Raw genomic sequence first — 23,638 nt, 5'->3', positions numbered from 1 at the left:
ATTTTATTCATTTTCCTTTTCTTGGAGGTTGAGGGGGTTGAATTGTTTGCTTGTAGATATTTCCCCAATTTCATTCATACACTTGTCAGGTATATATACGTTTTCCTGCTTTCAGAACCCTTCCACAAACACAAAACTTCTAAGTAAACCAAGACAAAAAGAACAAATTCTCCTCCAAATTAGGGAATACGTTGATTCATCTTAAATGCTAACATCTAGATGTTTTAAACATAATGCAGTGTCATCAAATTATGATATAAAATGACACGCAACTTTTCCATTTTCTGGCAGAAAACTGTGCAGCAGCAGATAGGCAGGTGATTAGCCCTGGCACAGGTCCAGCTGCTAATATGCCCAGATGTCTGATATGGAACGACCACTTGAGAGCTGCAGGAAGTGATACCACACACTCACGGTACCCACAACCTGCCTTCCCCCTTCTACACACACACACACCCCCCCCTCCCAGGAACACACACATAGTAGAGTCAATTCTGGCCTCACAACTTTTCATTGAATGAAAATTACTTTAGTTATCAACTCTTTTAGGATTAGGAATCTACTTTCAATACCCTTCTGATTAAAGAGATGTGAAATGACACAAGAGAACATTCCCATTAACATTGTGTCCTGCAAAACAGACCCTCAATCAGACAAGCAGCCTTGGCTATTTACCTGAAAACTGAGAAAACTGATATGAAAGTGGCTAAACCTGGACTGTTTTGTTGGCTTCTGCAGCAGCTGAACTGATGTTTCCAGGGCCGTCCCCCTGGGAAAGTCCAACTTGGGAATGAAGGGCTTATGGTAGCACCAAGATGGTGGTACTGTCATGGAAGATGATGTCTTCCCACAGGTTAAAAAAAACCAAACCAAACCCAAACCAAAACAAGAAAAACCCACCTCGACAAAACACAACTCTAACTAAACAGCACTGCGGAGTGTTGGAGAGGGACTATTTACAAGGGCATGTAGTGATAAGACAAGGGGTAATGTCTTAAGCTGAAGGAGAGGAGATTTAGATTAGGTATTAGGAAGAAATTCTTTACTGTAGGGCAGTGAGACACTGGAACAGATTGCCCAGAGAAGCTGTGGCTAACCCCTCCCTGGAAGTGTTCAAGGCCAGGTTGGATGGGGCTTTGGGCAACCTGGTCTAGTGGAGGGTGTCCCTGGCCATGGCGGGGGGGTTGGAACTAGATGGTCTTTAAGGTCCCTTCCAACCCAAACCTCATAGGATTCTATGAGTGTTCAGTTGTGGTAGAGAAGGAGGTAGGGAATTACTCACCCCAAAACAGCTAAAAAACAACTACTTCTTGAATAACTCAATGAAAGAACAAGGGAGGACCAAACCCTAGGCCTCTATCACCTCTCCTACCCAAGGGATATGCTGTGCAGGGGTTTCCTGCACAGTAAAAGCTGCAGAGTATGGAGTTGGAGGGAGCCCATCCCAGACACTGGCTGTGAAGTGCCTCTGCTAGAAGAGGACCTAGTAGTAGTCCCAGTATAGGCACCTGGGATAAAACATCTATTGTGAACATATACCAAATGGAGAACCCAGTAACCAGTGTCCGAGAAACTACTGCTTCTGGTTTGGTGCAGATTATCTGAAATTTTAGGGTGCATCACAACTTCTGACACAGGATATACAGAAGGTGGAACAGGCTGTAGGAGGGATCCTTGCAGAACAGTTTCCCTTGTCTCAAGAATACGTGTTTTCTGACCTAGCTGGTAAAACCAGGAAGGAGCAGGTTGTGTTGGTTTTGCGTGGCAAGGTTTTGGTAGCGGGGGGGGCTACAGGGGTGGCTTCTATGAGAAGCTGCTAGAAGCTTCCCCTGTGTCTGATAGAGCCAATGCCAGCCGGCTCCAAGACGGACCCGCCGCTGGCCAAGGCCAAGCCAATCAGCGCCTCTGTGATAACATATTTAAGAAAGAGAAAAAAAACAGTTAGAGAGCGCTTTTGCAGCCAGAGAGAGGAGTGAGAAGATGTAAGAACATCTGCAGACACCAAGGTCAGTGCAGAAGGAGGGGGAGGAGGTGCTCCAGGTGCCGGAGCAAGATTCCCCTGCAGCCCGTGGTGAAGACCATGGTGAAGCAGGCTGTCCCCCTGCAGCCCATGGAGGGAGGATGAGGGGGTGTAGCGATTCCACCTGCAGCCCGTGGAGGACCCCACGCCGGAGCAGGTGGAGACACCTGAAGGAGGCTGTGGCCCCGTGGGAAGCCCGCGCTGGAGCAAGCTCCTGGCAGGACCTGTGGATCCGTGGAGAGAGGAGCCCACGCCAGAGCAGGTTTGCTGACAGGACTTGTGACCCCGTGGGGGACCCACGCTGGAGCAGTTTGCTCCCGAAGGTCTGCACCCCGTGGAGGAGACTCACGTTGAAGAAGGCCGTGAAGGACTGTCTCCCGTGAGAGGGACCCCACGCTGGAGCGGGGGAACAATGAGTCCTCCCCCTGAGGATGAAGAAGCGGCAGAAACACCGCATGATGAACTGACCGTAACCCCCACTCCCCGTCCCCCTGTGCCGCTGGGGGGGGCGGAGGTTGAAGCCGGGAGTGAAGTTGAGCCCGGGAAGATGGGAGGGGTGGGGGGAGGTGTTTTTAAGATTTGGTTTTATTTCTCATTCCTCTACTCTGTTTTGCTTAGTAATAAATAAGATGAATTCCCTCTCTAAGTTCGGTCTGTTTTGCTCGTGATGATAATTAGAGAATGATCTCTCCCTGTCCTTATCTCGACCCGTAAGTTTTTTTTTTCATTGTACCTTTTCTCCCCTGTCTAATGAAGGAGGGGAGTGATAGAGCGGCTCTGGTGGGCACCTGGCCCTCAGCCAGGGTCAACCCACCACACAGGTGCTCACCATTTACTGTCAAAGAGTCCAGAGGCAAAGTCAGGCAAAGCATCTAATCCTGACAAAAAATCCCCAACGACGGCCAGCAGCTGAAAACTGAAACTGAACGAGAGTACCTCAGGGAGCCCACAGACTTTGTGAAGCGGATGCAATACCCAGATCTTTGCAGTAACAGGAGGACCCTGACAAATACGACAACACACTCCCTGGCAGGCATTAAGGATTCAGTCACGATGCCCATTTTGACACTTCAAGTACCTTATTTTGAGCTCATCAGTGGTTTCTCAAATAAAACAGTGGACAGGACTTTAGAAGATAAGGTTGAAATTGTCTGTGTACCTTGTTGGGAAATTTGTGGAGAGAAAAGATTCTTCTATAGCTCTTGCTGACTTCTTTTAGGCCACTTTTTAAGGGACTCCTCTAGGTCTTGTCCTGGCTGGCCTTTGACAAACTCCGAGCTGCCAGCACCTGCCTTTCTTTCACAATGCTTCTGTGGGACTGTGACCAAAAAGACAGCAAAAACCAACTTCTTAACCAGCTCCAGTTCTAGAAAAGACCACCTGTCTTTCTCCAGTAACTTGCCTCTGAGGAAGAATTCACACTATCAACAGAAGCTACATGTCTAGAGTTCAGAGACTGCTGGACCTTTCTGGGCCTTTAGTGTGTTTGAGTAGAGTCCTTTCTCCTCAGAACACTTGGGCTTTTTCTTTTTTTTTTTTTAATCCAAACAGTTAATATTTTTACATAATGTCTGAAAAACTGTCCAAAGGGGCAGAGGATTTACTTATGAAATGTCTCATTAGCTGCAGAGGAAGAAATGCTACATATTTATTTTGCTATATATCCATATTCAGGTATGTAATGATGTTTGATCAACATCCATGTTTTGGTGGGCAAGCTTCTTGCTTCTTGGGAATGACACAATTGTTTCCCGCGTTACAAACCATCCTCCTGTACAGCTTGGAGTGCTGGGTTTTGTTAACAGATTGCTCATCAGGTCCTTTATCAGATGTCTGCATGCATAATTTAGTGCATTCCCAGAATGGGCGTTTCTTCTTCTGTTCTTTGGCAGCTGCACTGGTGTTTGAGATCTGTTATGTTTTTCTGCTATATGTGTATAAATCAGCTTTTTCCCCTCAGCCACTGCACTTCAATGTACTTGTCAAATAACTAGTTAGAATGCGGCAATCATATCATCCTAATTTGTACTAGCCTACCTAGCGGCTGTATTTTACATTTTATGGTTGTTTAACAACTGTGATGCAGTGAACAGAATATTGATAACTTGTTCCAGTTCTCCAGTGTGATTCTGTGTGTACAATTATCATACATCCTTCAATCCCCCTCACATGATATCTGTTTCAGTAACATTTCAATTCACTACATTGAACAAGCCAAAGCAAAACTGCATTTTGAGGAGACAACTGCAGCACACGTATGTGATCTTAGACAGAACACAGTTGGTTGCGAGAGGAAATGGCAATGATCTTCAAAACAAATTCATAAGTTTGATTTAATTGTTAAGAATAGATGTCATCAAAGACCTACAAGACTAACATCCGTTATCCAACACAAGTTTGAAAAACCAAATATCCTTCATAAGATATATATATTTCATGACAGTTCATGACAAGAAAGCACCTGAGAAACGAAACTCTTAAAAGGTAGAACACCATTTAATTCAAGTCATTAAAACCAAGGAAAATTATTTAAATTGATATTGCATGGTCACCACCTTCTATGTGTGAAGAGGTCTTTATGGATTTGCTAGCAATGTTCCTAACAAAATGCCAGAGTATTTTGCATATGAAAAAATATTAGTGACTAGCCACCAAGACAATAAAAGAGATAGAGAGCTAAAATTATTTCCCTATCACACACAGCTGAATCTTCACCTCTTGAGCATCACAGTGAGATGGTGTTGACAACATAGACTGCTGTGTTTGATATCACAACTCTGGATCAAAAAAGCTGCTCAGTAAACTGAACTGTATGGCTTTGAAACAAATATTTCAAGTTTTCTTTTTCGAGAAGATTACTTAGCAGAAAGAGATGGCGCCTGCCAAGAACAGCAAAGTAGCTATCTCATATGTGCTGTTATGGCAAATACTCAGTAAAGGAGAGGAAAACGCTGTTCAAGCAGAGGACTGTGCTTGTGATACTGGCTGGCTCTGAGCTTGTTTCTTCCGCGCCACAGCCATGCGCAAGGCCTGAAGGATCATATTCTCGTTGTTCATGATGTTGTAATTAGTCAGCTTCAGGAGCTTGTTGAAATCTTCTGCTTTCAGCGAGACCTCCCTTGTTGAGTACGGAGAGCAGAAACTGGAGATGTCAACTTTGCCTAGTTCCATTTCGGCAGCACTGCGGGACATACCTGTCAAGGGAAAAAACGTGTTTGTATAGTGCCGGGGAATTACAGTACTCTGATAGACTATGTCAAGAATAACTTGGAGAGATGGCAGATGCAATTGCTATGAAGGCAAGTGCAGTGCTATGATCCCTGGAAAAAAAAAAATCCACTTTTGAACAAAGCCTGTTGGAATTTAAAAAAAAAAAAAGTCACTAAACATCATTCCATTGCAACCAGCACCTTCTACTGGCCAGCTCACAGTATGTCATTTTATGTGGTCACAGGTGCTCAAGTCTTACCCTGCAGGTTCTTGAATAGAATACATACTAAAGGTAAAAGGAATAAAGGTATATATAGGACAGTAGGAAGCAGAGTATTAGTAGCCTTGGAAATCATAAAAACATAGCCTGCATCTCACATACTAGCTCAAACGGACACAGTGACTGTATTCGTTTATGTACTGTTGCCTCGATTTTCCAGCATAGACAACCAACACATTAAATAGCCCAAATAGAAACCACAGTGACCCTCCACAGAACCATTCTCCCCTAGAACTGACTGTCACAAAAACACATAATCGGAAAAATATGCTTTGTTCTACATGCTAAAGTAAACTTTTGGAGATCAAAAGAAGAAATTAGTTCCCATTCCTCTACTTGCAGAACGTGTTTCTTCTTTCACTGAATTGCACCAAGACTCAAACTAAAATTATGCACAAGATTTCACCTGATTTTGCAAACAGTTTGTGTCACCCCGTTTTTCAATGTATTCGCTAGTAGCAACAAGCAAAGAAACAAAGGATTTTTGTGTTGGGATGAGGAAAAAGCACACACGGAGTGAGAGAGTTCATTGGGTCAATAAAATTAGCTGGGTACTGTTGACTTACCAGGTGCTACATATCTTTGGAAGGTGTCGTTCACTAATGGAAAATAAAGCAGCAGAGGAGCTCCTGGGGTGTCTGCCCCATCAAACATGTAGCACTCTTTCAGGTTGTTCTCATCATCCTTCAGCCCAATGCTGGGAAATGGAATTCCCTGCTCCGAGAAGTATCTGCACGCCTGCTCCAGGGGCTGGTCGTGGCCCAACAGCAGCAGGTTAAGGAATGGAAAAGATATCCGAGATCAGGCTGCTGATGAAGCCCAGTAATTAATGCCACGTTGCACAAAATATATCAATAGCGCTGGACAGCCAGCAATAACGTGAGCACCTGCAGCCCCAGGGGCTGTTTTCCTCTTGCCTGAGGAGCCATTTGGAAATAGTGTTACAGGAAAACACCTGCTATCAAGATGGTAAAGAGGGTTTAGATATGTACCAAGGCATGTCTGTAAAATGGGAATATGATTTAGGAACAGAACAGATTAATTTAAAGCATGTTATAGAGCATAATTAATTAAAGGAGAACTAAGTCAGAAAAATTTAGATCTAAACAAAACTAAATTTGTGGTCCAAGACAATAAGATTCACAGTCACATTATCTGTTTATATAGCAGTATAACTTGTGAGTTGACCTCAATAGACTTTAGCAGGGTTTTGAGACCCAGTTATCCATTTCTATTACTTTGAATTTTACAAATAATTTAAGATTACAAGATAACATATTTTAGACCTCAAAATTTAGCACTAAAAGCATTCATCAGAAAGCTTATTTGGGATGACCAACTTTATTAAATTCTCTAACAAAACACTGAAGTACCACCTCAGCTTGTTTGAATTAAATCTTTCCAAAAGACTTCAGAGTACAAGTTATTACATGTGCTCTTTTTCAGCTGCAGTACAGAGACAAATATTTTTCATGTGGCATCACAGTGTAAGAGCAGCATTAAAGTATCTTCCACTAGAAAAAAATTAAAGAACCTTAACCAGTGAATTCTGTGTTTTCTGTGGTGCCCTTCGGGGACAGGTTTACAATTACAAGTTTATATTTGGAAGTCTAAATCTGTCTTTTCATGTGGTGAATACCACTTTAAAATCTATATAATAATTTTAACCAAATCAGGTTTCTGTAAACATAGTAAATGCATTTGATATCTTGCTTCAAGCCCACTATTTAAGGACAAAAAATCATATTTATTAAGAGAGATAAGAATAAAGCTGAAGAAATTCTTCACTCACTAGGTTGTTCTTGGACAGCTAGAAAATCACGTATTACAAAAAGAAGACAAAATCTTATACATTTAAGGAAAATGCAGATTAAATTCAGCATCCGAATCACGGACAGAATTTTCCCAGCAGTGTTTCTGGTATTAAATCTTACATATAATTGTAATAGAAGTTGCAGCTCAACCATCATAACTTCACTGTGCCACTCTCTATTTCATTGGTGAAGTGCTTAAGGCTATTTCAAAAGTAGTTTGAGAAAAATAGAGATATTTTCCCCTCTGGGAATTTCTATTCTTCTTCTAAGTTTGGAAACACCCTGTTACCAAATTCCACTAAGTTCCACATTTTACAGACACCTGTCTGAAAGTTGTGGAAAGCAAAGGAGAAGTCGTTACTAAACAAAGACAGTTTTGAGACTTCTCACCAAGGTCTGTGATCCACCAGTGTAATTTAAGTGTATGATGACGTCCACTTTCCGCTCTGGTCTCATAAGGGGTGGGCAGCTTGTTTCAAAGAAGAAAGCTGCATCCACCAACTCCAGGTGCTCCGACTTGCCTCTCAGGTCATTAGGAGACATGTCCAGCAAAGTGTCTAAAAAGATTCACAGCTATTAGCAAAATGCAGAAAGACATTTGTCAAGTTAGAAAGAAAAAGCAAGGCAAGCTTCCCTCCCATCCAGGATTTTCCCTTCGCCTTAGAAGGGGAGTGTACAGCAATCTTAAAGCTCCTTCAGCCTCTCCATTCACGTTTTGTTGGTATTTCCAAACCCATGAACTGCACCAAAACCTTGGCAGGTGTTCCATATGTGCAGAGCCTCACCCCAGCGATTTTCATCCCAGCAAAGAATTTCCAGTACCGAACAACCCCAAAACTGAACAGTTACGTTACTGGAAGTGAAAGATGTGAGGAGTTACTTTGCTTTCCCTCCTCTCCTCTCAGCGAGCACTAACAACTAACCACAAAACCCACTCAGTCCTCTTCAGGACGTACAAATGCCCCTTGCTAAGTCCCAGCCCCTGCACCTGCCCCGATGACCGGTGAGGCACGTAGGCAGGAGAGATGTCCACACCTTTCCATTTTGTGAAATGCTCCTGCTGGATATACTCGTTGTGCATCTGGAAGCCCCTCAGGAAGTTGTGGTACTTGGAGACAGCAGGGCGGTCCGTCAGGATATCCCGGAGAGCCGTGGAGAGGCCGCTCGTTGGAGTGAACATGCATGTAGCCATCTCGTATGGCTTCTCGGGCAAGTCCGGTTGTTCCTCTAGAGATACATGGCATAAATGACATGCAATTGAATTATAACCACAACAAAGAGGAGGTTAGGCACAAAGAGGAGAAAGAGTCAGCGACTCATCTGTACCAATAGTAATCATGTGTTCACAGCTCTCAGCATTATGTTATTTTTCCCTATGGTCTGCTGTGAGTTCCAGTTAATTTCTTGACAAAAATATAAACTTACTTTTGTTTTCTAAAACATGATTGGCTATGTCTGACTGAAGGAGCATTTTTTCTCATAAAACAACATGATTTTAGTAGACATTAAGGTAATTCACTTTTCCAAGCAAGCAAAAAACAGGGAAAATAATTTTATTTATACATTTGAGGGGATTACTGCTTTTAGATTTCATGTAGGTTAAATACAAAATTCAAAACTTATTTTGAAAATCTGAACATTTTATTTTTTAACTAAATATTTTTACTTCTAAAAAACCAGTTTGTTCAGTTTTGTTTGGGTGTAGCCAGCTGAATTCAACACAAACTTGCCATTATTTATATAAACCCATACATAAGAGTTTGGGATTTTTCAAAAATATAGTCTACAGAAATGTTACCAAAGTCTGTTCACTATGAAATCAGTGTCTTTGCTTGAATTTTGACATGAAGAAGGTCATGAGTATTTTCTAGGAATGCTCTTTCAGTAGAGAGCTGCCTCTCTCAGCTGCTGTAATAGAGCTCCACTACATTGGTTTCCTTGAACCTCTACTAAATCTTTCAGTTCAGTCAGCTTTTGAGGGAGAAATGCGCTGTGCGGGGCAAATAGATATTGGAAAGGAAACACTCAAGCTTCTCTCTGGCTAGCAAATAGTTAACACGAGGCTTTGACAGAAGTTCTTCCTTCCAAGCCTCTTAAACACAACGCTTTAGGGACCACCTTATATATCCATCCCTATCTCCTTTCCATCAAGGTCTGTCTGATGGTACTTTTCCTTCTAAAAATCTCACTATTTAAGCAAAGCTCTGGCTATTCAGTAAAATCAAATCACTTGATTTTCCTGGTGCCTCCCATACCCCAAAGCTGAGAGCACCAGGATGACAGAAACACAAAAAATGAGAAATGTGAGCACAGTTACCATCAGAGGGGCCTGGAGAAGGGAGGCCATAGTCAAAGAGTACTTGAGATTTACCGATTTCAGTCACTTTGTCTTGGGTCCACCTGTGCCAGAAGTCCTCTGAATTGTCAGCTGCGTGCCAGGCATCCAAGAGGTTTTTGGAGAAGATACTACTCCACATTCCTAGGAAGTGCAAGAGATATAGTAAGTAGTGCTGAGGTAAACATAAGGAAGTTCTTTTAAAAAAGAACTGCCTTCTGCTCCTTCCGCAGCTCTGCTCTAACTTTTTCATATTTCTATCCAATTTTTGCATAAGTCCAGACATCTATTTCAGTGTTCGAGTTGACTCAGAAGGCAAACTTATTTCAGAAGAAATTTCAAAGTATGTTCCCTTCTGCCACATTTTGCCTGGAATTTTTTTTTTTTTTTTTTTTTGAGAGAGAGAGACTTGACATTTTCATTTTCCTATTTTCATTTCCTTTGATAAAGAAATATTTTCAGCCAGCTCCTTCCTTGATTCCCCTCTTTCTTGCCCTATTTATTTCTTCTCAACTTTTCCTTCAGCTTCCACAAAGTCTCACAGATTTCCAAATTTCAAAATGTTTTGCAAGCTACGGGAAACAGTGATACTTTAAAAATACTCGCGATGGTACATAACAACTTATTTGTCATTTTAGTTTCATTTTATCTTAGTCCAAGTGACAAAAACACTTTTGCTAGCAAGGGCAGGTGAATGAGTCTCAGGAGACATCCTGAATTTCAGCTGACTGACCCAGTACCTCTGCTGCCACACGCAAAACAGCAGCTTTCTGTGGACTAATTTCCAGAATCATTAGTGGTCGTATTAAAATCTTGTCACTCCCCCAGGCTGGTGAGTCACCTTGCATGAAGCAGATCCGGGACTCAGGAAGCTTCTTCATCAGGCGACCCATGAAGAACTCACTGCCAAAATCCTCCGAGCGAATGAAGGCACCATACTTGAGGAAGCCCACCTCGTACGGCGTGAACTCCACCCACTCTGCCAACACACGCACCAAAAATGTTAGCTCTGCTACTAAAAACGGTCAAGTCGCCACCTGTGGAATAAACCTTTCAGGCATCAGCCCTCGCAGGCAACCTGGCTTAGCACGTGCCCTGAGCAAACCCTGCTGAAAGCGGCCACCAAACCAGCCATCACATTGCCTACAGGTTTGTGAAAGAACAATGTCATGACTAAAGGAAAAATCAAGTTATTCTTTCTTTTTATCTAGCAAGTGGGATGTTTTCTCATGGAAGGTGGACTAGAATACAGATTTACTTCTATTGCTTTTATTGCCTTCAGCCAACCATGGAAAACATACATTAAGCAAACTCAAAGCTCCAGTGAATCACTTTCTTTAAGAATTCATAGCGTTTCTGAGACAGTGTCACAGATCTATGTTGTGTTATTAGTTTGAACTTAATGTCTGAATATGCACACTTACATGCCAGGAGATCTTACAAAATACTGAACTGTTACTGTCTATCCTATGGCTGCCCAGTTACCCTTTATATCTCTGAACAGGACTTCTCCTGGCTTGGAGAGAGAATTTAAAAAACAATTCATCATTATTTACAGTATCCTCACGCTGTATCTCCACAGGTTAAAACATAGCTCTTTTCCAGAATTGAAACATTACCTCTAAAATCTTTGGTGGCAACTTTGTCCTTGACATTGAGGGCAAGGTAGATGGGCAGTGGGTTCTGACCCTGATTCACTGCCCGACGTTGGTCAGAAAGTCTGTGATGGCATTTCTGGATTAGAAAAAAAAAAAACAACAACCCAACAAACAGTTAGCTGATAATCAGTTCCTTAAAGATATTAGCTTATAAAGTCAGTCTTTATATATATATATATGTGTGTGTGTGTGAGCGTGTATATATATCCCTTAAAGATATCAGCTTATAAATATCAGTATTATACAGTCTGAATATGGGATATCATTTTCCTGAATTTCCTCCTAAATTTACTTCCGTGTGCTTGATTAACAGAGTGCAAGAAAATCAGGGCAACAGGAATAATTGTTGTTAAGATGCAATGTTCTATGTTCAGCATACAACAATGGTAATGAGTTGCTTCACATGCTATTGTAACTTCACATTGCTAAATGTAAGTGAAAAAATAGGGTAGATTTGGGTAATTCAGCTATTATCATATATTTCATCTGTTAAACATAAGAGTTCTTCAAGGCAGCATGTTAATGACCCTTCTAGTCAAGAATTTTTTTGAAAACCATATTGAAATTTAACATCCACAGAGGAAAAAGCCTTGAGCTGTTCAATACTAGCAGCTCATCTTACACACTTTAGAACTAGTCTGAGCTTTTCACGTTACATTCAATCATACTTGAGGCTCCAATGTAAACTTATGATTCTATACACCGTGTCTCCAGGTTATAAATGTAAATAAGTGCTGTTCTGCCTACATACCAAGTACAGTGTTATTGGCCAGGTGCCTCTTCCTAGGGTTTTAATTTCTCGTAATGGTCATAAAGATCAAGTCACCAACTTTATGAGAAGAAAGATGTATAGCCATTACCCCATCATTTAACATGGATTCAATCATGAGCCCCCACAGATCAATAAAAGATGTCTTATGGCCTGCTTGGGTCCTTTGGCTCAGCTCTCTGTAATAATTCCTCAGACTTCTCAAGCAAAAAGCACCCATCTTGCACTTGGCTGCTTGCTTCCGAGCTTCGATAATTATTTCTCCAAGATCCTTACGTGACCAATCAGCATCTTCATACAGTTTTGTCATGGTCCTGCAGGCAGGAAACATGATGGAAAGCAGAAAGAAATTAAGAAGGTGCTTTTGAAACTCAGATAATATGCTTTGCAGAGCTTTGGGCACTTGTTGTTTTAGCTTTAGGTTACTCCACTCCTTCGAGCTTACTTTGAACAGAAATGCAAGTCTAAAGGCAATCAATCAAAATCACTTGATCTGGGACCCAAAGCAAGCAGCTACGCCAGCTGTCTATGCTGTTTCAGTCCAACAGTAAATAACCATAAAGGATCATTTTGCATAGGATTAAGGATTTCTGCACTTCCAATAAAGTCTCTTTTAGTTAGAGATAGGCTACTTCAGTGACACCGAAATTATGATGCACAATAGGCCTTTCAAAGGTGACCCTGGCATTCATTGGCCAGAGATGGAAGCAATAACTCCATAGACCCTTTTTACCCTCACCGAGATTTAAAACCCTAGACAAATCATGGGTTTTGCTTAACACAAGATCCGAACAGCCTCAAAATGACTCCTCACCATGTTGTGCCAGATGAGCCACTGATGTATGAAACACAGTCCAGAACACGCAATTTTTGAAGACCCAAAATGCTGCCGTACATGGCAGTGAGTGCTCTTATCCCGCACCCTGCTGTGGTCACAGCTACTATAGGCACCTGTTCAAAATAAAAAAGGGCAGAAAGCAAAGGTGGGACAGTGACATCAAAGCACATCATGTCAAAAGAAGGCAGACATGAAAAAGCAACATTCAGACACTAGTAAAATAAAGCACATCATACATTAGAGATAAAGCAATGTTGCTCTATGAGTTATAAATAATACAAGTTGCTAGACATCCCTGTGAGGTATACTAGGAGATTTTGGCACTTCAGGAAGGATTTTTAAGAAACATGGACCAAACTCATTGGTTTGAAGTTCCTTCACATGATTCACTTGAAAGCCAAGTGGAAATAGAGACTTTGCTCATCCAGACTGTTGAGCTCTCCTGCTGAGTTCGCCCTGGCTCCAAACAGCACCCTGGAGAAGGAGCTGCTGACAGAGGTCCTCATTCCTCATCTGGTCAGAGGGGAGAAACCACTCCTCATCTCCAGGCTTGAGAGAAAGGAGAGAGAAAAATCCCCCAGCAGTGCCTTTGCTGGTTACCTCATGCTCTTGCAGATCTTCCTCCAGATGAAGAACATCCTTCAGCGCAGCAGCAACCACCTTCCTCCGGTTGTGCAGGAAATCCTGTTCATCGGTGCACAGGTCGAACCCCAGGCGTGCGTCTAGGTTTCTTGGCCTGAAACACAGACCCTGAGTCCTGAGACCAGGGCACAAACATTATTATTCGCTGTGGTTGACTCCAGCTATGCTTGTGTGTGTTTACAGACCAGTTTGTGGACAGTATAATGTAATAAATGAGAAAGAGCAACACCACAGACAGGCCTCTGCTAATTGCTGTAGCTGCCAAAAAGAATGCAAATGGGAAGGCAGAGCAGAACATGACATACCGTCATGGTATGGTAATGAGGTTCCTATAACACAGTTCTGGTTTTGTTTGCTCATATAATTCATTTTTCAAGTTTCAGTAGTGCCTGCCATATGTGCCTTAACTGGATAACAGCTTTCAACAGGCACTGCAGTTGATTAGGGAAACAACTACCATGCCTTGGTTTTATTTTGTTTGTATAATACAGAAGTACGATTTCTTTGTGGAGCTGCTCTCTCCATCTGTGGGCATAATAATGCACACAAATCAAGATCTACTTACAGAGCTGCACTAACAGCTTGGAAACTTGGGAGAAAAGGGGACCATGATTTAATTCTCCATCACTGAAAAAGGAGAATCTGGCAAACAAAAGCCTGCAACCAAAAGATGAACACACCTCTGCTTACAACTGAGCCTGCATGGACCCCTGCTGATTTCAAATGAGCTTTGTGTAGGGACAAATGTCTCCCAGTTACAGGATCAGGTCTTGCTGGAGACGCACTTACCATCCATTTGCCTTTGTGTACAAGTCAATTGTCCTGTCCTGAAAATCGCAATACAAACAGTGTAAGCATGCTCAGGTCATTAATCCTGCGCCTTCCTCCCCCACTCCATCTATGGGCTGAATTTCACTATCCTTGCAGTGAGCAGTGCAGCTGCAGAATCTGGCCAGCAATGGTCTGGGTTATGAGAGATATAATGAGCTCCAGTCTGGGTTGAATAGAAGTGGGCTATTCACCCAAGCCATATGGGCTTAGGGCCCCTCAGCTTTTTTATAGCTGAACATCTAGTTTAACCTTCATTTCCTGGGAAGATCATTGAAAGCTGGGCATCTAAACCACAGGCATATGGATATTCTCTGTTTCATCTTCTGCTTCAGGCTTTCTCTTTGCAAATGCAACTCATATCCTTTACTGTTACCTTGCATACTATGTGGATGAACATATCTAATATGTCCTGAGGAAATTAAACTCAGAACAGGGTTGAATGGCATGACTGCAACCACATGCAGAAGAAAAAAAAAATAAATAATATTGCATAGTTGCAGAATGACTGTCATTCACACCTTACACTGTAGCATGCTTCGTGTCTGACGGGAACTGAATCACTGAGCTGTCAGACTCTCATTGCCCACTGAACTGAATGTGTATTGACTGTATTTTATGAAGAAAGATTTGTTCTCACCTCTGCTATTGTTATTTTCTCTTGTATAGGAAGCGAGTTCAGAGCTAGAGTCACAGACTCATTCATATCCCTTTCATTTTGACTTGATATAGACTGGAAAAAAGGGTAAAAAAAAAAATTAGTAAAGACAGTTAACTATTATACAAAAGGGGGGGGAAAAAAGAGGTAAATCTCCTGTGCCTCACACATATATATACACCTATCAATTCCCTGCATAGACAGACGTGCGCACACACTCAGGTCTTGGAGGTGCCCAAACCCACAGCACAGAGCCAGCCATGCCCTAGCAGGCGATCACGTACCCTGCTGAGCCGCCTCCGCCGGGGTAGTGCCACAGTGAGCGCCGACTGATTGTACTTGATGTAGTGGAACCTGGCCGGGGAGGTCGGGCAGAGGCAGGAGCTCAGCGTGTGCGTCTGGGTTCCTTCGTACGACCCGTCCACAGTTAACGCAAACTTCCTCTCTGAAGCAAAGGAGTTTCAAGCTTAAGTTCCTCAAAAAATGTGGACAATTTGTTTGCACGGTAACGTAATATATGTTTTTCTTAAATAATGACTTAATTTGGATACCCAAATTATAGGATAAATAGACTCACTTATCTGCACCTTTGGGTTTCAGCTTTAGAGCTAAGTTTCTGTAGAACGTGCCGTAGAGTAACTGTTGCTACAGTACCACTGTGCTTCCATACATAATGTGATTGCTGAGGCTACTGCTCTACTCATTAAATAATGATACACAGCCAATAACAGGTTTTTTAGGAAAAAAGCCCTCTCTCCTGAAAGTCTCAAATTTTCAAAGTACCTCAGCAATAAGACAGTATGTGGTACTAAAATTTTATTCTGGTGTAATAATAAGGTATTTTGAAAATTTCAGACTTTTGGGAGAATTTTTTTTTTTCATAGCAAAGCACAGTTCTCTTTGAAACTGGTAAAATCTCAGTCCCTCTATCATCTTTCCCTTTACTTCAACCTGCAATATTTCTTTTGAAATAATTTCTAGCACTTACAAAAATACTGTCTAGAGGTTTTTTGGCCTTCATATAGTAAGTCCCAGATACATCTCTTAAAACAATTGAAAAATGTTTTTTATATAGAATGGTATCAACCCAGGTTCAAGGTGAAATATACTCTGTAAATCCACACGCTCAAAGGTATATAATCAGCCTTCAAAAGAATTATCCCATTCAAGCATTTTCAGCCACATTTAGCAAACTTCTTCACTGTGACAACTGAGTTCAACCGGATCACCCACGTGCTTGAGCAGTTTGGTGGATTGAGGCCATCAGAAGATGTCAGAGTGAGATGATGTAAAATTGCGTAGGAGATGCACAGGTCCACAAGCACAGACTCGACGTGGTAGTGATGCACTGCTTAAAATGTGCAACAAATGTCTTTGTAAAAGACTGTTTATCTTATCTTTGGCCTAGTGGCATGTTTTGTGTTGTTATGCCTAAAGAAATTTTAAGAAGTTAAATTGATAAGAGAGGCCCAGTCCTCATCCTACCCATTTTCTTTGTCTCTGAATCCAGAAACAACAAGAATTGGCTCCAGTTTAAGCTTCTAAAAATTCAGTTCCCTGCACAAATACTTAGGAAAATTATACGAATCTGACAAGACATTATAGAGCCAAGTATTTTGCGGGGAAACCAGACCACATGCTCATCACACCACATGCTGTAACAATCTGTGTATTTTTGACCAACTACAGCCCCCTCCAGAGGCCACTGGCCTCAGTGAGATTTTTGTCTTGCATTTTAAATACTTTAAACCAGGGTGTTGAAGTGCGAAACACTGAGCGCTTTTGCCATAAAGCAGCACTCAGATTCGCTCCATAAGTCAGCGAAAGGCTCACCGGTGCTGTCCTTCCTCAGCCTGCCGCCGTTCACCTGCACCTCCAAACAGGAAACTTCACGGGACTGTAGGAGACAGCCGGGGAAAGAGAAAAAGGCCGTCACTGCCCGCAGAGCCCTGCCTCGGCCCGTCCCTCGGGCATGTGTGGGGCCGGGGCGGGAGGGGGGGGGCTCGGGGCATGGGGAGGTGGTGCCAGCCTGTAACCCCCCGAACCAGCCTAGGGAGGCGGCATGGGGCTGCCACACGGGAAGTAACAGAGCGTGTAGGGAAGAGGAAAGAGAAGGGATTTGCTTGCTCCTGCCTGAAGGAGCAGCAACACAAGGGCATGGGAGAGGAGCAGCCACAGGGGAAAGCTTCCCCGCCCCCCCCGCCCCGCCGCCGGGCAGGGTGCTCAGCCCGGCTCTCCCCGGGCAGACGGAGGGATGCCGCCCGCCTGAGCCCGGCTTGGTTTGGGCAGCTCACAGCTTTTGCAGCTGCAGCCTCTCCCAGCTGGAGTCACTAGCAGGGACTGCGTGGGGAAGCCAACGCCGACATGAGGTTTAGCCTGCCTCTCGGCCCAGGCCTTCGTGCCACCGGACGGAGAACTGCCCGGTACCTTTAACACTGGCTTTGCAATAAGCGTTGCTTTATGGCAGGGAAAGGATTCTGAAATAAAAATTACCACTAAAACTCCATTGGTAACAATGTTTTCAGGAGGATCCGGACTAAAAGGCAAAATGGAAACAATCAATTCAAAATCAGCAAAATCTGTTTGTTTTTTAACTCTTCTTTAAATATTATTTCATTATCTTTTAAAGTCCATCTTTGGACAGGCAGCATGGGCAAATAGCATCAGAAATTCTAGCTGGACATTCAATTCAGTTTGCCTCTCTCGGGCTTAAGTCTGAACTTTATTTATGGAGATCTGCCGATCCTCACTGTATCAGACAGGATTGTTTTCTGACACACTGAAGCAAATTTACAGAGAGATGGCATAATTACGCTATTGCCTTGTATTGCTCAGTTCAAATCAGGGGGATCAAAGCTGAAAAGTTTGTGAATTCATCCAGCATGCCATAACAACAAAGGAAAAAATTTTACCGTTTACCTTAAAAATCAACAGCAGCGCTAGGACTGATTTACATGCCCATTCTCTCCATTAACTGTACAGTCAGCATAGAAACACAGTAAAAAAAAATCTTTTTAAATCTAGTCCCACAACTAAAACAAATTCCAAGTATCATTTTCCCACATTGTTATGACAAAGCAAACACCTGGGATCTCACAGTAAGGAGCAAGCAGGGTTTGAAACTTAAAACTTCCTCCTGTGCAGAATGCCCCTGGCAGCCTGGTGAGCAGCAGCCGTCAGGGACATCTCTACACTCCCATCAGCAGCTGTGCTCGCTTCTCCGTGCGTCTGGATGCCCGGTGTAGACGCACGCACATCATGCACTGTCCTGCACCCCTTCTCCATGAAATGCCCTACACAACCATTTCCTGAACACCCAAAGTTCCCCTCTACTTTATTCAGATGGCAACAGTGTTAGGAGGCTGCAAGTGCAAACATGTTTTGTGTCAGTAACATTTTGTCTCTGGCTGAAATTGTTGTTGATCGTCTGTTTGACCTTACCCACCTGCTCTCCATTGTGAATTCAACTTCCAGCTCCTCTTTTCCCTGCAAAAGAAAATGAAGGCAGTCACTGCAGGTGGCCCTCCTGTGAGGAGAGGATTATCTAACGGGATCAGTGTTCTTCAGGGCTGTCTATAAGCCAATGTCTCACTGCACATACAACAGACAAAATTTTCTTCATGTTGTATCTGTGACACTTCTAGTGTCACATACTTCTAACGTCATGTCCATTATTTTAGCAAACTCCTAGTTCAGACCCTGCAAGACAAATATAATACATATACTGCATGGCATCTTGGCTGTTGCTCCCCCTTTCTGCAGTCATAGGTTCACCCCCCCACTGTTTCACAGGCCACCTGCAATTCCCCTTCCCCTCCCACAATCTCTCACGCTCCCCACTGATCCTCAGCATGAGCGAGGCTGGCTTTATCCGGTGCATCCAAATCACCCAGCTCCTCTCCCAGCCCTCACCCGCAGCCTGTGAAGATGGGCCTGGTGGCACATTAACATGGTGGCACACTAACATGGTGGCACACTCGGGCAAATGATCCCCAAGGTGTTCTGGAAGGTTTACTTTGGTTTGGTGGAGTAGACGCATAGACTCATTGCGTGCTCAGACTTCATCTTTATCTTTTGTAATTAATTCCTTCCCCCTGAGATTTCCTTCCTCCTTCTCAGATTTTGGTGCAACTCCCATTATACTGTTGCCCTCCTAGTGTGAGCACTAAGGAAAATCCAGCATGGAGAGACAGCCTTTCCAAAACAGGTATCAAATCAAATCAGCACTCATTCAAGTTAAGCATTTCTAGGCCTAAACACTGCCCTTAAACCTTCAGTATAAAGTTGTCTTGATGATATGAAATCGAGACCTGTTGAAAAACTCATTTTTTAAAATGGTTCAGTGATGCGTTACATTCATTTTCCAAATAAGCAGAATACCACGATGGGTTTGCAGTTCATGACTGCAGATGACTATTTTTATATTTAGCAGAACATAATGCACAGCTCAGCACCACCAGCTCCAAATGCAAAGGGATGTCCAAAACTATTGGATTAAACTTGATATTTTGACATCAAGGACAGCAACCAGCCGATCAAGTCCAATAATGTTGGCCAACTCTGTGAGATAACCACATTCTTATCTGACCACATCCCCTTAGCTTTGTCCTTGAATTTTATCCATACCTGTGGATTCAGCTGGAAACATAGCTGAATGGTTTCTCCAAGCTGGATTTTGGAGACATCAAAGAAAACAGTGAGGAGGTGGTCATCTTGAGTTATGTTGTCCTCATCACAAACTTTTAGCTCCAGAATGTTCTGGGATTTAAAAAAAAAAAAAAATAAATAAATAAATTATGTAAGGTTTAAGAAACATAACATGCTACAGATGTTTCGTTTTAGCTAAAGGAATTTGGGAAAGAAGTTCAAGAATGAAAAACTAGAAATTTTGCAGTTGCTCTCTACAGACTCTATTGACTATGCAGGTTATCCAACCATCAAAAGCTAAACAGCTACAGTAAGGGAGCATGAATATTTCCTAAGAGAACTCAGAAAGACCCGCAGAGTGGAAGGGCTGTATGGTAGGTTTGATATCTGGTAAGAGCATCTGTTGAGGATAGACGCGTTCCTACCTTAACCTGGCTCTGAATTGTGAAGTGGAAAGTCTCGTTCCATGTTGGGTTCTTAGTGTTCTGGACCGTCTTGGTGCGGAAATGCTGCACTGAAGCTGTTGGCAGGCTCAGGCTTACATAGCAATCTGACTGGGTTACTGTTGAAGAGAAGGAAAGCATGAAAGCAGTGGACCAATGAAACACATCTAGTACCCCATAAGGTGTTGTGCTGTGTGAATTTTTAAGCTCCATACACAGGACAATATGCAGACCACAGGCCAGGATGCTAGCTAAGGTACCATCAAGCCAGTGCTAGACAACCAGCTTGCTTTACTCTTGTGAAACCCCAGCAGTTTGCTCTTCTTGAGAACTACTGCTTTTAATTGCTGGAAAAACAATAAACATTCAAAACAGGCAGTGACATTGCATTCCTTTTCAAAGAGATACATAGCCAAACTGTCTGTTTATATCAGACATCAAGGTTTTAATGCCGAAGAGCCATCCATATGCACAGAAGCACACAGCCACCACGGTCTCACAGGCCTGGGTGCTGTGGACACTTCAACTGCCAGTCAGGAACACGAGGCAGATGACAACATTAGAAGCTGTGACGGGGGCTGCCAGACAGACAGAGCCCAGCTCCTACACACTGGGCTTCCACAGACAGGCATGAACATGCCTTAATCTTTCTGGGGTAGCACTAGCTGTAAGTTCTGTCTTGTCCTCTTTCTGGAACATCCTTTCTTTCCTCTAGCACGTCTGGCTGCCAACACAGCGGAGGCAGGAGCTCATTGCACTGAAGGTTCCCATGAAGCCCCATTGCTGTCAGAGAAGGCAAGTCTTCCACCAAGGCACCTGACCTCAATCTGCTTTCTTCCCTTTTAGAATGTTAAAGAAGGGAACAACACACACACACCATAGAGCTCAACAACAGACCTTTTCAATTAAAAAAATTCAAGAAAAAAGTTTCAAGAAAAAAAAATCGATCATCTGTGGAAAAGAATTGCATTTAATCCTCTATGAAGTGGATTAAAATGAGCACATATAAGAAAAGCATTGAAATGTTGGACAGTTTGATGGTATAACATTTGCTTTGAGAAGCAGCTGTCCTGAGGGAGTTTTTGCCAGTAAAGCTGTATAAAAAAAATATTGCTTAATGTCACTATTTTCACCTGCATCTCTGTGCCTCAGCCAGAGTGGTAAAGGTGTTTGCAACACTTGATGTGCAGGTGAAAGCTTGTCTGTGCTTCCCAGCACAGAGGGAGCTGACATTGCTTCTTTGCACAATATTGCATTGCTTTGCTGTTTCAATTAGAGGCATGTTCAGGTCATAAAGTTCACCTATGAATTTTAATGTTTCCAGATATAGAGAGGGCAGCTATAGTGTTTTTATTTTCCTTTCTCAGCTGGAGAGGCCAGTTGTAAAGTTTGGCTTCCCACCTGAGCTCCATCGTAGGTGAGGGATGTTCAGGGCCAAAGCTTTTGTATGAAACAGTGGTCAGCAGCAGTCTGCAGTGCCTATGTCATCAACAAGCACTTTCATTCTGAGGTCAAAATAATCTGCCTGCAAATATGTTTTCTCATTGTTATTAGGAAATAAAAGACAAATGTGAATCATGAGATTAACAATTCTGTAGACCCACACTCAAAAGTCAGGGATGATCACCCTACAGAACACGATCTGTTAGTTAGGGAAGACAACCTACGCAAGTGCCAAAGATAGCACGGGGGAGTATTGCCCAGAAAGGCCAATCCCGTCATTAGCATTATATTTCCTCTATTTGTAATGCCACCTACTCAAGAATTCCTGCCATTGCGTAGCAGACACACCTTCATCTGAACAGACCTAAGTGTTGTCCCACTTAGTTTTACTGGTAGGCCTGACTTTAGGAAACAGACAACTGAGTTGGCCCTTTATTGCACTCCATGTGTAACTGAAGAATTAATAAAGACAGCCTTCCCCCCCCGCCCCCCCCCATGCCCCTGAGACTTACGTCATCTTTGTTTGAGTAACTCCGAACAAAAAAAAAAGAGTAACTTTGACTGATGATGGTAACTGTTGTATATACAAAGATACATAAATTCTAATAAAATATGAAAACACATAGAAATCACCTGAGCTTCTAACAGTCCCAATAGCTCCCAGACTTCCGTGTGCGTACAGGAATTGTCCATATGAAAATCTTTTTTGGCTCTTGGGAAGTCCAGACTGATATTAGCACAGACTGCTGTCAGCCTTTGTCCCCACTAGGAGGAGGATCAGGAGGACCCAAATGCATAATTCTGTGAGTTATCCAAAGTTTATTTCATTCATTCATTCGCCAAATCGCAATACATGCTCCGACTACGTCTGTTGCAAAGAACAAAGTATTATTTTGGAAGTCCATCAATTTTTTTTCTTTTCTGTAAGCGATCACTGTCTACTACTGCACTGTATTGTACGCCTGTAAGAAATAATTACTTGTCAGACGTCAGAGCCCTGACTTCTCTGACTTTCTCTGGGGGGACTTCTGACACAGTCACTAAACAAGCATGCTTCCTTCTTCCCTTCTGCAAAAGGTGTTTGGTGATGCCTTTTGTACTTTAGAGGTGTCCTCTGAAACCTAATTACCTCTTATTCATGAAGTATTTTCCAGGTGTTGTGAGGGAGGCACTTACAACACCCAGGAGCCTTTTTTTTTTTTTTTTTTACACATCTTGGACACCTCAGGCCTGTATTCCACCCGATCAGCTCCAGGCACAAGCGGATGTGAGAACTAAAACTCCACAGCACAACCTGTGACACAATGTCCCATTGCCTTGCATCAAGTGCCTCCTCACGTATACGTACAAGGCTCCTGTCGCCAGCCGTGTGCAAGCAAATCGTCATTACCCCGGTACGTAAGCCTAACCACCACCCAAGTACGGCGATTAGGCTCACACATGGTACACACAGCAGAGCTTCACAGCAGCGACCTGTTGTGTCCCTCCCCTGGACCACAACACGTGAGCAGATGTCAAACGTGCTTGGGGTGACAGCCATGGTATCACTGTGGGGCAATATCCTGCCAAAAGCAGGCGTGGCAGCAGGTGTTTATGACAGCACAGTCTCTTTGTCCAGTTATTACACCAAGTTTCTAATTATCTTCCAGGATAGCAGCAGGACTGGATCTTAATTGTGCTTTACCATTAGAAGGCGTTACAGCAACGTGATCCGTGCTCAGAAACACCATAGCCCCAGCACCATGCTGCATCCCAAACAAGAGCAGGGCACCAGCTGTTCTGGCTTGAGCTAAAATCTGACCTGTCTCATAGACAGCTCACATTCAAACAGGGCTAAACCAAAAATTTTTCATTTTAATTCTACCCTCTTTTTTTGATGTTAATAGACACAACCTCCAGCCCACGTGTAACCTGGGCAGAAACCTGGACATCCTCCTCCTCCTCTTGGACTGCCTTTAAGTGCTCACATTGAGGCTATTTCTAGGGCGTAGATTTTTTCATTACATTTAGGGTATAGTTTTTCTTATCGGGCTGAAGGGATCCGAACCAAGAA

At 42.9% G+C, this 23,638-nt stretch overlaps 1 protein-coding gene across 1 annotated transcript; it reads right to left on the bottom strand.

Moving 5' to 3' along the window:
• Positions 1-4,370: 4,370 nt before the first annotated feature.
• LOC104631758 (cytosolic phospholipase A2 epsilon) lies at positions 4,371-22,972 on the bottom strand. Its single transcript, XM_075753022.1, has 19 exons — positions 22,924-22,972; positions 20,125-20,261; positions 19,679-19,810; positions 18,498-18,538; positions 17,546-17,588; positions 16,886-16,949; positions 15,337-15,497; positions 15,035-15,127; positions 14,356-14,393; positions 13,525-13,681; positions 12,901-13,037; positions 12,178-12,400; positions 11,279-11,393; positions 10,501-10,638; positions 9,696-9,803; positions 8,360-8,551; positions 7,715-7,881; positions 6,077-6,260; positions 4,371-5,214 (listed from the first exon to the last, which is right to left on the bottom strand). Exons 1-19 carry the CDS (start codon positions 22,970-22,972, stop codon positions 4,976-4,978), a joined length of 2,418 nt encoding a protein of 805 aa, XP_075609137.1. The 3' UTR covers positions 4,371-4,975.
• Positions 22,973-23,638: the final 666 nt, after the last annotated feature.

This window comes from Balearica regulorum, chromosome 5 (genome assembly GCF_011004875.1).
Source record: "Balearica regulorum gibbericeps isolate bBalReg1 chromosome 5, bBalReg1.pri, whole genome shotgun sequence".
Classification (NCBI taxonomy): Eukaryota; Metazoa; Chordata; class Aves; order Gruiformes; family Gruidae; genus Balearica; species Balearica regulorum.
The sequence above is the reverse complement of the archived record's forward strand: the minus strand, read 5'-3'. Positions and strand labels throughout refer to the sequence as shown.

Bases quoted from the DNA above. Each gene is read 5' to 3' on its own strand.
- LOC104631758 (XM_075753022.1), bottom strand. From the start codon at position 22,972: ATGACGATTTGCTTGCACACGGCTGGCGACAGGAGCCTTGTACGTATA. The intron at 15,128-15,336 runs GTACGTGATCGC...CCTTTTTTCCAG, and splicing joins GGCGGAGGCGGCTCAGCAGG to TCTATATCAAGTCAAAATGA. The intron at 13,038-13,524 runs GTAACCAGCAAA...TATTTTGAACAG, and splicing joins AAGATCTGCAAGAGCATGAG to GTGCCTATAGTAGCTGTGAC.